The 14023-nt window shown below is 41.0% G+C and overlaps 2 protein-coding genes across 2 annotated transcripts in view; one reads left to right on the top strand and one right to left on the bottom strand.

Annotated features, from left to right (window-relative positions):
- The window catches only part of rgl1 (ral guanine nucleotide dissociation stimulator-like 1), an 18729-nt gene extending 14173 nt beyond the window's left edge, over window positions 1–4556 (top strand). Inside the window, exons 15-18 of the mRNA XM_037674764.1 lie at window positions 2767–2962; window positions 3578–3829; window positions 3927–4041; window positions 4211–4556. Of these exons, the coding sequence (XP_037530692.1) occupies window positions 2767–2962; window positions 3578–3829; window positions 3927–4041; window positions 4211–4398 (751 nt within the window). The 3' untranslated portion in view covers window positions 4399–4556. The remainder of the gene's footprint in view (window positions 1–2766; window positions 2963–3577; window positions 3830–3926; window positions 4042–4210) is intronic.
- A 7266-nt stretch (window positions 4557–11822) lies between these two features.
- Window positions 11823–14023, bottom strand: part of abhd17ab (abhydrolase domain containing 17A, depalmitoylase b) — a 6850-nt gene continuing 4649 nt past the window's right edge. Inside the window, exon 4 of the mRNA XM_037674763.1 lies at window positions 11823–13321. Within this exon, the coding sequence (XP_037530691.1) occupies window positions 13096–13321 (226 nt within the window). The 3' untranslated portion in view covers window positions 11823–13095. The remainder of the gene's footprint in view (window positions 13322–14023) is intronic.

Below are 14023 nucleotides of genomic sequence, written 5' to 3'. Positions count from 1 at the left end.
GGTACTGTTAGCAGCATGGTACTGTTAGCAGCATGGCACTGTTAGCAGCATGGTACTGTTATAAGCAGGGTACTGTTAGCAGCATGGTACAGTTAGAAGCAGGGTACTGTTAGAAGCAGGGTACTGTTAGAAGCAGGGTACTGTTAGAAGCAGGGCACTGTTAGCAGCGTTGTACTGTTAGCAGCATGGCACTGTTAACAGCATGGTACTGTTAGCAGCATGATACTATTAGCAGCATGGTACTGTTAGCAGCATTGTACTGTTAGCAGCATTGTACTGTTAGCAGCATGGCACTGTTAGCAGCATGGCACTGTTAGCAGCATTGTACTGTTAGCAGCATGATACTATTAGCAGCATGGTACTGTTAGCAGCATTGTACTGTTAGCAGCATGATACTATTAGCAGCATGGTACTGTTAGCAGCATGGCACTCTTAGCAGCATGGTACTGTGAGAAGCAGGGTACTGTTAGCAGCATGGTACTGTTAACAGCATGGCACTGTTAGCAGCATGGCACTCTTAGCAGCATGGTACTGTGAGAAGCAGGGTACTGTTAGCAGCATGGCACTGTTAGCAGCATGGCACTGTTAGCAGCATGGTACTGTTAGCAGCATGGTACTGTTAGCAGCAGGGTACTGTTAGCAGCATGGTACTGTTATAAGCAGGGTACTGTTAGCAGCATGGCACTGTTAGCAGCATGGTACTGTTAGCAGCATGGTACTGTTAGCAGCAGGGTACTGTTAGCAGCATGGTACTGTTAGCAGCATGGTACTGTGAGAAGCATGGTACTGTGAGAAGCAGGGTACTGTTGGCAGCATGGCACTGTTAGCAGCATGGCACTGTTAGCAGCATGGTACTGTTAGCAGCATGGTACTGTTAGCAGCATGGTACTGTTAGCAGCATGGCACTGTTAGCAGCAAGGCACTGTTAGCAGCATTGTACTGTTAGCAGCATGGTACTGTTAGCAGCATGGCACTGTTATAAGCAGGGTACTGTTAGCAGCATGGTACTGTTGGAAGTAGGGATGGGGTCGATCTGATCCAGTATCGGTATCAGGCTCAGATACCAGCATAATTTACATATCAGATTTTCCGATCCAAACAGCCGATATTTCCGATCCATGATCCACGTTGGCTTCAAAATATGGAATGTATTTCCTGAACAGAGGCACGTCTCATGAATCCAGAGTAATAAGACCCGCCTCACGTTCAGGAAATCCATTTCATAGTTTGCAGCCAGCTACAACGTGAGGACTGAGTTAGCAGCACTGTGCCTAACGACTAACCAACTTTTCCTCGAAACATGTCCGCTGTGTGGAAATATTTTACACTAGAAACACCACAAAACAAGACAGCAACATGCAATGTCTGCAGAGCCATAGCACCACATTAAACCGCAGTAAAGTTAGTTTTACATTGGACATTCGAGCTCTGTGGCTTCAGCGGTCTGCTCTTCTCGCTGAACCCGTAGCAGGCAGCCTGACCCCAGCCAGCCGAGTCCAATCTGCCCATCTCCGAGGAGGGGCAGACTGAGCGCGGCTGACCGAAATCAGACTGCCTGCTGTGGATTGAACAAGAAGGATATATCGCTGAAGCCCTGGAGCTCGAATGTTTACTGAAAAGTTGCTAAACTTCATCATAATTAATGACCAAACACTATCAGTTGTAGAAACCGAAGGATTTCACAGATTGATACTTGCAGCCAAGATATAGTTTACCCTCCAGGAGATATTTATCAGTACAAAAGTAGACAAGAAAATTATATATATATATATATATATATATATATATATATATATATATATATAACGAAACAAAAACAGCTAAAGCGATGTAAAATACTAAAATAAAATGTCTGTGTTGGTTTATACCATGAATTTAGCAGATGTTTAAAGCCATTTAATTTTTTATTTTATTTAATTCATTTAAAAGACAAAATTAACAAAATAAATTAATCAAAAACGAAACATTAAATGAAAAGAGTGCAGAAAGAAGATAAAAATTCTTATATCTCCACCTTATTTAAAAAAAATATATAAATAACTTTAAACACACAGTCACTTAAATGAATCACTTTAATATCCACTTTAAAGCTTGGAACAAGAATAAAAAACATGTTTTGTGTTAGCAGAATTTAATTCTAACTTTGAAACTTATCCAACATTAATAAAACTTACCTCAAGTTGCCTTTTTGGACATGCATGCATCTATTTGTACAAATTGTACTTGAGAGGAGATTATTACAGCCTCATGTAAAATCAATAATGATCATGATAACGGAACTGGATCGGTATCGACAGATATCCAGATTAAGGGATCGGATCGGAAGTTTAAAAAAAGTGGATCGGTGCATCCCTAGTTGTACATGTACAAATAAATACATTTCAGAGCAAGCACGATTTAAGATCAACTAATCAACATTAGCCATTGCATAAATGGCTATAACTCAGTGGGTATTGGGCTAAAATTTGATGAGGTGGTAGCTGAGAGTTATCTGCAACACACGCCACAACAGTGACATCTCACAGAATTGCATGAAAATGAGCAAACCATTATGTAAGAGTTGATTAAAATAGTTTTAAACATAAGATGATCTCAGACTAAAACCCATTAAAAGGCGTTGGGTGGTCTGTATTTCTTTAAAGGGCAACGAGGCGTTTATTGTTAATGTTGTTATGTTGCATTGAACATGGCGCGCCTTCTCATGCTCTGCACGACTGGAATCTCTTTATTTTATTAACCTGTGTCTCCCCCTCCTCCACTGCCCAGGCTGTTTCTGGGAACAGACAGTAACTCGGCCAGTTCTCCAGTCAGAGAGACGCCCCGCTCGCCCCCCACTGGCAGCTCAGGAGAGAGCATGGACTCGGTCAGCGTGTCGTCCAGCGACTCCAGCAGCCCATCGGACAGCGAGGGACACACAACACCAACCCACACCTCGGACTCGCATCTCCCCCATCAAAACAAGGTAAGACTGTTATAGAGCATTTATAATCTCCATGTGAAAATCTAAAATAATACATTAAAAGTTGAGCGTAATTACACAACAGTTTTACCTAAATGTATGACATTTTTCTGCCAACATGACAAGCAGTCTATATTTTAAATACTTTCTAACCAGAAGTTGTCACCGTGAGACAAGCTTTAGGATTTTTTTTTTACATTTTATATCTTAAAATAATTTAACTTTCAATCAACATTCAGAATCTAAAGCAGAAATGACAAACAAGCTCATGAAACGCTTGGCACACTTTACAAATTTAAAAACCAAATTAAAATATCTGTAAATAATTACATTAGAAAATGAAATTGAGACACTCGTTTGTTTGGGGAGAAACAAAAACATAAAATGATTGCACCATTATGTATCATGTTGACTGCAAACAGGTCAGTCACATCACCTAAATGAAGCTTCTCAAAGAGGCAGAATCTTTCAGAAATAAAGCTATAGGGATTTTATCCCACTGATAAATGTGCAAATACTTTGACAATTCAGAATGAATGTTGGATCGGTCACCAGTAGCTGCAGAAAGGTGACGTAACAAATGAAAGTACTCATATATTTATTTTTGACTTCCGTCAGTTATCAGAGTCGTCCTCCTGCACTTCGCTCCACTCCATGGACACCACCTCATCCACAGCCAGTGTCTCCATGACTCCTGCCTCCCCCTCCCTCACTGCGCCCCTTTGCGCCCACAGACGCTGCGTCTCCCTCATGCCCCTGTCCCCTTACTCCCCAAGTCAAACCCCCACCTACAACACCCAGTCCCAGGACGTGTGCATCATAAGAGTCAGCCTGGAGAATGGCAACGGCAACCTGTACAAGAGCATACTGGTAAATAAACATGTTGTTGGTTTATTCGGGGGGGGAGGGGGGGTGGGGGGGGTGGGTGTGTATACATATTTTCTGAGATGTTTGTTTCCCTAAACAGCTGACCAGTCAAGACAAGACTCCAGTTGTGGTTTCTAGAGCTATGGCGAAGCACAACCTGGAGTTGGAGCCAGAGGAAGGATATGAGCTGGTGCAAGTCATCTCCGAGGAAAAAGGTAAAACGTGTTTTCATTTTGAGTCTCGGTCATTTTTGCAAAAACGTCATTGCTCTTCCCTCACCTTCAGGGGTGGGGTGGGGGGTGGGGGGGCAATAATGATTTCTGCACAGCTGTTGACCCGTGAAACACCAGTAATGGTTCTTCCTCTTGGTTTTGTAACTTTCAGAGCTGGTGATTCCCGATAACGCCAACGTCTTTTATGCCATGAACACATCGGCTAACTTTGACTTCCTGCTGCGCACGCGAGGCTCAGCGTGCCGGCCAGTACAGCTGCGGAGCCAGTGCAGCACCACTCTCCCTCGGACTCAGTACCGCTCGAGCCTCTCGATCAGACTCAGTAAAGTCACACTGTGACCCTTCAGTCTGCCTTCACACCACCAGCCCAGGGCCCTGCAGGCCCCAGGGGTGGATGGATTAATAACTTAAACAAACAAAGGATGACTGAAGGAGGACCTGCTGCATTTCAGAGGACTCGGACTCTGAGCCTCATCCGTGTCTGCTCAGCTTTAACATGGACCAGTGCAACAGTGACCCCTAGTGGCCTCCTCTTTTTACTACAAATTTTTGCACATGTGGGAGAAGCCCAATGCCTAACCTCCAACAGTATTCTGATATTGAAGCAGCTCCTTTGTGATGCTCGTGTAGCTGAAGCTTTACTTTCCTCAGTCCTAACAGGACTGAGAGTGGATCAAGTGTTCAGACCTGTTGCTGATGAATGAATGGACCTCCAACAGTATTCTTGAATGATAGAAACTGACTGAAAGAAGCTATGACGTCAGCATCCCCCCCCCCACCCACCCAGTCATGCATCTTCTGGAGCTCCTGACTGGCTTGTGCACAATGTGCACAGTGTGTGTGTGTGTGTGTGTGTGTGTGTGTGTGTGTGTGCCCTACACCTTTCATATTGTGAACTGTGTGATGAATGCACAGTTAAGCGCATTCTGATTGGTTCCAGTACTGTACTTGGTTTTATCAAGTCCATGATGAATACTTCAGTGGCCTTAGCTGCCCTATGTTCAGGGTGTAGAGATGCAGTCTGACCTACAGAAAGATCTTTTCTCACTTTTTTTTTTTTGGAGGGGAGATGCAGAAAATGAATTATTAGCATCCTACTGAAGTTTAAAGTGAAGTGTCTTAAATATTTGTACCTCTTATCTCAGCAATGTATGAACTTTGGAGTTGCACTTGCCAGTTGGTCGAAGAGGATGTGGATAGAAGAGGATGTGAATATGAAGAACGAATGAATCTGTGCACAGTTTCACTCTCTCTTCACTTAACAAGTTACTGTTTTGTTCACAAATGTTTCTTTTTTTTCCCCGTTTTTTTTTTTTTTTTTACTTTAACAGAATTCGAACCAGAAATGTGTTCATGTTTTTGAGCGTGCCAACAGCTTTAATAAAACAGTAACAAACTCAGAAAGTCAGAAATGACATGATCCATTTTACTGTGATGAATTTGAAAGAACACGTTATTCTGTCATGCTCATTTTTTATTTTCCAGCTCAGATAAACATTCGCAAAGTCTTACAGCCGGCTCACATTTGATGTCAGTCTGACCTGTTCATGCTCCTCTTCGTCTAATATTACATCGCTCCAGGCAGAACACTTTGGACTCTCGTTTATGTCCAATTTCCATCTTCACTATTATAATTATTTTTAAAATTGTTGTCATTTCCTGTCTACACTGCCAAAGACTCATGTCCTCCATAAGTAAATAAATTATTGCCATAATTATGAAATCTTGTTTTTGTGTTTGATTTCAGTATTTGAACAAATCACATCACGTGAACCATTTCCCCGTTCTGTCTCTGTCTCCATGTTCTGTCCCACATGACGGAGGACACACACGTCTGTTCCGTCTGATTGTCTTTGCACCAGAGGCTGTTCTGGAACCAGCCCAAGTTATTTTTGCTGAGTGGAAGACATTTTTGCTGACTTGAATGAAGCAGTCGTGACCTTCCCTTTCCGGAAACTGGGTTTGTTCTGATCAGCCTGACCATGTTGTCCTGAAACTGAAAGAGCAAACTTTAGAGGATGTTGTTTAAAACAGGAAAGCATACATAAACATGAAAGATGCAAACATATTTTATAAGCCTTTATGAAACAGATGGTCAAGTTTACACGATGGTCACCTGCGGTTCTGCAAAGTTAGGATTCGTTGCTGAACGTGATGCAACACCACTCGTCACTTCATGCCTTCTTGTTACATCACTGTTGTGGGTGTTTTTTTACTTCATGATTAAACAAAAGAACATTTATTTGGACAATTAAAATCTGATTTTAGATACTATAGTTGCAAACTAAAGGGAGCACCAAAGATGCATGCATTTCCAAGTTACTGGTAATATGACACAACATTCATCCATTATCTTTTACCCGCTTCTTCCTTTTTTTGTATCACGAGGGTCACTGGTGCCCAAATCCAGCACTGTGAGAGGCGGGGGATACCCTGGACTGGACAGGTCTCCAGTCCATCACAGGGACACATAAAGACAAACAACCATTCACTCTCTCACTCACATCTAGAGACAATTTAGAGTTACCAATCAGCCTAACATGCATGTTTTTGGTCTGTGGGAGGAAACTGGAGTACCTAGAGAAAACCCACACATGAACGGAGAGAACATGCAAACACCACCCAGAAGAGACCCCAGCCAGGATTTGATCCAGCAACCTTCTCAGTGAGAGCCAGCAGCTCTATCAACTGAGCCACCTGACACAACACCACGCACAAAGAGACACTGCCTTAACAACAAACATGTTTTCATCAGACCGTTTGACATTTTGACTCCAAGCAAGGTCTCTCTGAAACTCTGGTGTTAAATTCTGTTGGTCAAACCAAATATCACTTGAGTTGTAGCTTCTGTTTGATAAAATAAATATCTTTACATCATTCACTGGAACAAAATGAGCTCGCACACGACGACAGAAGATTTTTCAACCCACTTTACTTGCAAGGGTCACAAGGAAGCTTTTGCAGATGTGCAAAGTCACATGCTTTGAGCCTCGTCAGTGAGAACCTGCGGCGAACAGCGAGGCAGGAAGTGCTTGATAATACAGTTATCAGACAGAGGCGAGGTCAAGACGACCTCGGCTTTCCAGCTTACAGACTCGGAGGAGGCCTTGGAGTTTATCAGGTGCGCCTCCATGCACCTGCAGGCTCCTCTCTGACGAGACAAAACAACTCTAACTCACACATTACTTAAACGTTAGTTACTGATAAACATCTTTAACCTCTACCTAAATTCCCTTGACAGTTTCAATTTCCTAGATTACTAGAGCATCTCTCCAAACACAGCCCTCTCTGCTCTGGTGTTAATGGCAGCCTACAGACAAAATGGTGACCCAGCAGTTTTAATTAAGCCAGTTATTAAAATACTGTAAAAGTTGGTGGTACCTACAGTATGGGCGTGTAGGATTTTGTATAAAGTACTTGTATTTGGACGGCATGTGCAGGTGTCTTGTTATTGCTTTTAACGCTACAGGGTTTGACTCACTCAAGGTGGAAACATTTAACAAAAGAAAATGGTTTTGATTTAAAGTGAGCAGGAAGTAGAGACTGTTTACATCTGCAGAGAAAAGGAAGTGGGGATTTGTGGTTTTCACAGGTGAAAACAGGTAAATCTTTAATTCTTGTGTATTTTATTTCTCAGAAAAGGAGGAAAATTCTGGGATTAAGGACAAGTAAGAGGTGTGATGTAAGATGAGCAGGGGTGCAGAGAGCAGGCAGTTTGGATTTCAGGCTGAGATGACTTCTGTTGTATGTTGCAGGAGGAAGAGGTTCTCCAGAGGCTGTCAGGAGACATCCAAGGTTTACACCAAGGATTTAATGAGGAAGCACCCAGAGAGTCACCAGAAGGAAGATGACGAGTCCTGTAGAAAAACACCAACAAGTCATTGGATTACTTGTTCTCACAGGAGCACATAAGAAGACTAATATTAGGAATAGAGACTGAGGCAGCTCAGATGAAAGAAGAACTGTGCCTCAGCTTAGCCTTAAGTAGAGATGATCATCAGCTTTCATGGGAAACAGCTGGAGCTGTCAGAAACCTCACACAGCAGAGAAAATGCCCTCTGCAGCTCATCCTGCAAGAAAAAAGAATTAAAGGACAAGAAAAACAAACAAACAACAAAAACAGAATCCTAACACTTGGTGCACAATACAATAATCTTACAGTTTATTGATGTGCTCTGTCTTGGGTCACTGTAACCACTGCTTGTCCTCATGTTCCCATTGTTTCCAACACTGAGCCACCCGATCACCCAGCCTGACACAAAGCCACAATATAATGCAAACATGAAGCGCATCCTCTGTGTACATTGTGTATATATTCTGATATTCAGAAACTCTGGCAGCTGCCTGATAACACTGCCACTCCACTGGTGTTGCTACCATTTACGTCCTTTGTTGCACATTCTTTACACGCCAGCTCCGTGCAAATAAAGTCAGAGGGTTGCAGTAGCTCATAATCCCGAGGCTGCGAGTTCAAGCCCAGGTTGTGTGAGGAAGGACTTCTGATGAAAAATAAAATATAATCGCCAAACCCTGCTGTGGTGACCTCAGCAGAGAGGAGCAGTTAAAAGATAAGCAAATCAAATCATTTCCATATCCATGACTGGTCTGCTTGTACATCAAGTTGGTCCGTTCTTAAACTGAAGAACATCTTTCAAAAAATGACACTTTTAAAATTGATTAAATAACTTGATTAAAATTAATGAACAAAAATGGAAATAGAAGAAATAGACGGAAATAGTCCAACAGTTTCATAAAGAGTTTAAAATGATTTGGTTGAACAACTTCAAGTGTGAAATAATGCAAATTCAATTCTATAGACATTTATCTGGAATAACACGTTAAAATTCATTGTGGTGCATTAGGAGGTGCATGAGTGGCAGGACGCTCATCGGATGAAGCTGTGGATGGAACAGGCTGGAGTCACTGACACGTCATAAATATGATCTGCTGGATGGAACAGATTACTGACATCTGATGGAGCTCTGTCCTTGTGGGCTCACTGAGCAGAAATATCAGATCTGATAGAACACACGGGTCAACAGAAGATGCTGCAGGAACGATGATCAGACTGATTTCATGGGGAACAAACAAACAAACAAACTCAGGCCTCTCTTGTAAATGAGTCCCTGAGGCTCAATGGGATTAACCTGTATAACTAAAGGTTGAATGAATGGGGAACAAACATTTAGGAAAATCACTGGAAACCATCCCACCAGTGCAGAATCCTGATCAGATATTTGTATGGAGAAAATACGGCACTTTACACGTCATAATAGTGCATGTAAACAACATTGAGACTGATAACATCAAACACTGAAAGACAACAGGCAGATTATCTACATCACAGTAAAAAATGGAGGATCACCATCATGATGCTTCCACCTTTACTCATTAGGTTTGGATGAAATGATCTTTTGTTGTTTCTGCACATCAGTCAAGTCGAAATGTTCACCATTTAACAGCTGCTGACAAATTATCAAACCTTCATACCTTTTCTTGTGGCCCAGCACCTTCAGAATCCTCCGACACGTTCAAGGACAGGATTTTTCCGTTTATTGTAGGGATGCACGATATTATCGTCATGGTATCGGTCGATATTAGCAATAAAGTTAAATATCGGACATCGGCCGTTCCATCAAAATAACTCACTGATATAAAAGGGGCTGTTTTTGTACAACCCAGTGACAAGGACGCCTGCAGCACCAGCACAACATGATGACATCACGCACACGTTTAGATTTGTGAAAATTTACAAATTTGCACTGTTCGAGTGTTGTCATTGTGTTAGAGAGAGTAAATGTCATGAATAAATTTGACATTAAACATAATCCAAGTTGAAGTGTTGCGTCATTTTCAGCCCCTTTTTGGCATCTGCATTTGGTAGCAGGTTAAACTGACAAAGGCCATGCAGAATAATGTATTTTAATTCCACAACAGAGAAAGCAATGTAGTCTCTGTAAGTCAGTCTAGGGGATAAAGTATTGGCATTGGCCAAATGAGTTTTAACATATCAGCATATCGGCCAAAAATCCAGTATCGTGCATCTCTATTGTTTATTGCTGTGTTCAGGTGTGGGGATTGTGTTAGGTCAGCGTGCACTACTCAGGAGACATACTGCAGCAGCTGTCTTTAATCTGTAAGAGCATCAGAGAGACACCAGATTGTTTATATAGTTGACTGGAAAAAAGGGTGACCTCAAGCTTATGATCCATCTGTCTCGGTTTCCCACAATGCAACATGGTGGCAGACAGCAGGCGGCTGGGACAGACCAGTTCTTGTGTGAGTTTAAATAAAACAGCTGAAGCTGTTTCTAACAGATGTTGCACCATATGAGGTAAAAAACGAGGAAAACACTCCATTATTCATTGTTTTATTGACTCATTTAACTCTTTAGGGGGAAAAAAATGACACATATTTAAAAACTAAAAAGGTGTCAGTATAACAAACAATAGGTAAAAAGTCTGGTAATAAGACTCTTCTCATTAGAAATCCACACATTTTATTTGAAAGGACGTTTTTCACGAGTCTGCTTGAAGCTTCTCAGTCATTGTTTCTCATCACCTCACTTTTTTTAACAAACAACTTTGTTAGGTTAAAAAGAAACTAACATAAAGAGAACAACTTGTTGTGGGCAGACATCAAAAGATTAATACAATAAAGCAAACCCAAGAGTCAAGATGTAGTGAAAGTATAGTCAAATAAAACTGTGCAGAAATTCAAATGTGAACATTTTGCCTGTGATGATAATCATAAACACACTGGATAAAGCTCTCATGATGATAAAACTTTGGTTTAAAATTTTTACAAGAACCTTGAAAAATCAACAACTTAATTAAAAAAAAAAGAACCATAGTTTAAGCTTTCAGCTAATGATTCCACATCTGGAAGAGTCTAAGTGTTAAATAAACCATACAATTAAAGAACATCAAAATATATTTTCAAACATAAATACACAAAATTTGGTTGGGGTTTGAAACTCTGGTGGCTCTCAGACTTTGCAGTCAAAACAAAAAAAATATTCTAAATCCACCTAAACACACCTTTAAGGTCGTTTTTCTATTCAGTGATGTAACGAACAAACTACCGGGGGGTAACTGCTTCAGTAAAAAAGTGCAGATCAAAAATTATTTAGGTTTTATAGTTGGAAAGATAATCTTTGACACTAGGGTCTTGTCAAATAATAAAGGTTATAGGTTTTATAGGTTGTTCTAAAGATTATAAAGCAAAGAGTGAAAAGACATCAGAGTATTCTGATATTCCTGAGTGACAAACGTTTGCAATGTTGCATGATACTATTTAACAAAACGGCCAAGTGGATTTTAATACAACTGAAAATGATTAAAATAAGAATATGAGACCTAATTGGTAAAATAGAAAATTGCATAGGTACTAATAACTGACAAAATATTGACCATAAAAGAACTATCATTTAAACGTTTTCATGTTTACATGGACACCAGTAAGACTTGGTTTGACTTCAAATTAGCATTTGTATCAAAACTATTTCAAAAAGACTAGAAAGTACACAACAAAGGTAGGTTTTAGGTTTTTTGTGGGGAGTGGTGGCGCAGAGGTTAGAGAGGTGGGCTTGTGATCCGAAGATCGCCGGTTCACGCCCCGGCCCCGACAACATCAAAATTGTGGGTGGGGTAGGTGAAACACCCACACTTGCCCCCACCCTCATTCGCCCCACCCTGGGCCCATGAGCAAGGCCCTTAACCCCCACCATGTGCTCCCTAAACAGGTCTCTCTTGAAAATGAGTTCTCGTGTCTCAATGAGACTAACCTGGATAAATAAAGGCTTAATGAAAAAATTTAGTGTTGCCTCTCAGTTTTAAGACGCTAATAAAACAAGAAGGTTGAAAAACAGCTGCGACCTGCTGGTGTGAAACGACAAGACAAACTCAGACATTTAACCAATTTAAAAATAAAGAAAAGAAAAAGGAAACAAGAGGGATTCAATTACTGGCATCCAAATGTATTTTAAAGATGAACGGAAGCTCACTGCCTCAGTAAACTCTGATCTGTACCTTACCTTGAATTATTGGTTAAAAATTAAAGACAGAAAAACAAACCGATAGGGAAATGCTATCAGAAACATTTCCTTTATATTAAAGATGTTCATGAGCTGGTACAATGAACAAGTGAGGAACACTCCTGCCCCGCTGTGTAAGACGGAGTTACCTGAGTAAAACATCTGGAACAGTAAAAACTAAATTAAAAGACTTCTAGTATAAACCCAGATCCACACCATCCACTATATATTTTTTCCTAGAAATTCCAACCAGCCACCAGTTTTATCCCACTCCCACGATACATACACAAAAAAAACACACATTAGACATGGTGTCCAAATAAATGCAGTCCGCTGACCCAGCAAAAGCTACAGAACGACTACAGTATCAAACCAACGATTGAATCTGAATTCACTTTGATGTTCCTAAAAGGTTTCCACTTGATTGTAGCTGGTGTGTTACCAATCAAGAAAATTAAACAAAAACGGAACATAAAGTCAGAAATGGAAACAGGTTTTTCCATTTTTGCAGAAAATCAACATATTCCCCAGTTTAGAGCACAAAGACTTGTCTAATGAAAGTGCTTCTTGTGCTGCAACATGACTCTGCCAACGTTAGTTTGCAGATATTAAAGTTACACACGTATAAGTAGCTTAGAAAACATGTGGTTTACATTTTTTTTTTACCACTTTTTCAGATACGTTTTCCTTTAGCATCAACAAAAGCCTTTTTCCTGTGGATTCTATTCACGTTATTGCACCGTACACTTGGTGTCACGTTCAAAAACAGTCGTAGCTTAAAGTCTTTTACGCTCACACGTTTCTGCGTTCTCTTCTTCCAGTGCAGACAAAGACCGGGTGTGACGCTCCACTCCAGGAAGTGATGGTCAGCTGAAAGATGATTTAGATAATACTTGGGCCTAAATCTATTTTTGACATGGAGAGGTGGTGCTTGGTGCACCTCGGGGGGAGTGGGGGGTGAAATAAAGGCAGTTGGAAGATGCTGGTGGATGTTTTGAAGGTCAGGCGTGCTGCACTGCCAGCTCCTGACCTATGAAGCGACGCAGACGGTCCAGGTACTGGCTGTACAGCTCGACGTCGTTGTGTCCCGCTCCCTCCACCCAGAGGGGCTCGACAGCCTTTGGGCAGCGCTCGAACAGGGCCAAGCCGTGCGAGAAGTCAATCACCTCATCTTCTGTCCCGTGGATGATGAGCACCGGAGAAGTGATTTTTGACACTTTCTCAATGCTACAAATGGAATATAAGGAAAACAAAAGTATTAATGATATTTATGGAAAAACTATCGGCTACAAAGCACTCAGAAATAAAATGATGTCCTTTCAGATCAGTTAGACAATAAAGAAATAACTGTGTTTAATATACCACATTATTTTACATTAGTGTTTGTTTCTTTTTATAATTGATGTAATTGATGCGCATGTACCACATGTGAGGCGAATGACAATAAAGATACTTGAATTTGTTTTGAACCACTTTGGCTATGGCTGCCTCAGAGGAGTCGACGGGGGAGAGGGCAGGTCCCAGAAACCATCTTATCACCAGCAAACTGGTTGTTCCACTATGAGACTGTGCTGGTTGTGGGACTCAGTTTGTTTGTGGCTCCTCGGACTGATGAAGTCCTTCAAATGAAGGATGAAATGTCTCGACAAAAAAGAAACCGTCCAGACGACCTGATTGAACTTTGTTGAATTTTCTACCTGGATTAGTGAGCATGAACTTTGATGTCTGTGTGTCAACGTTTCTCAGTATAAATAATATTTTATTTTTAGAAACCTTGTGTTTTATCTAAACTACAATACTGACTTGTTTTAAATAAATCTGGTTTCTTTATTCGGTGTCACTTAAAGTCAAACTTGTTCAGCACCCCATCCATCCAGTTAACTGATGTCAATGAACAAACATTTGAGTTGTTTTTCAAATTTATACCAG

Source organism: Nematolebias whitei, chromosome 3 (assembly GCF_014905685.2).
Source record: "Nematolebias whitei isolate Nwh7 chromosome 3, NemWhi1, whole genome shotgun sequence".
Lineage (NCBI taxonomy): Eukaryota > Metazoa > Chordata > Actinopteri > Cyprinodontiformes > Rivulidae > Nematolebias > Nematolebias whitei.
This window is presented reverse-complemented; position numbering and strand designations above follow the sequence as displayed.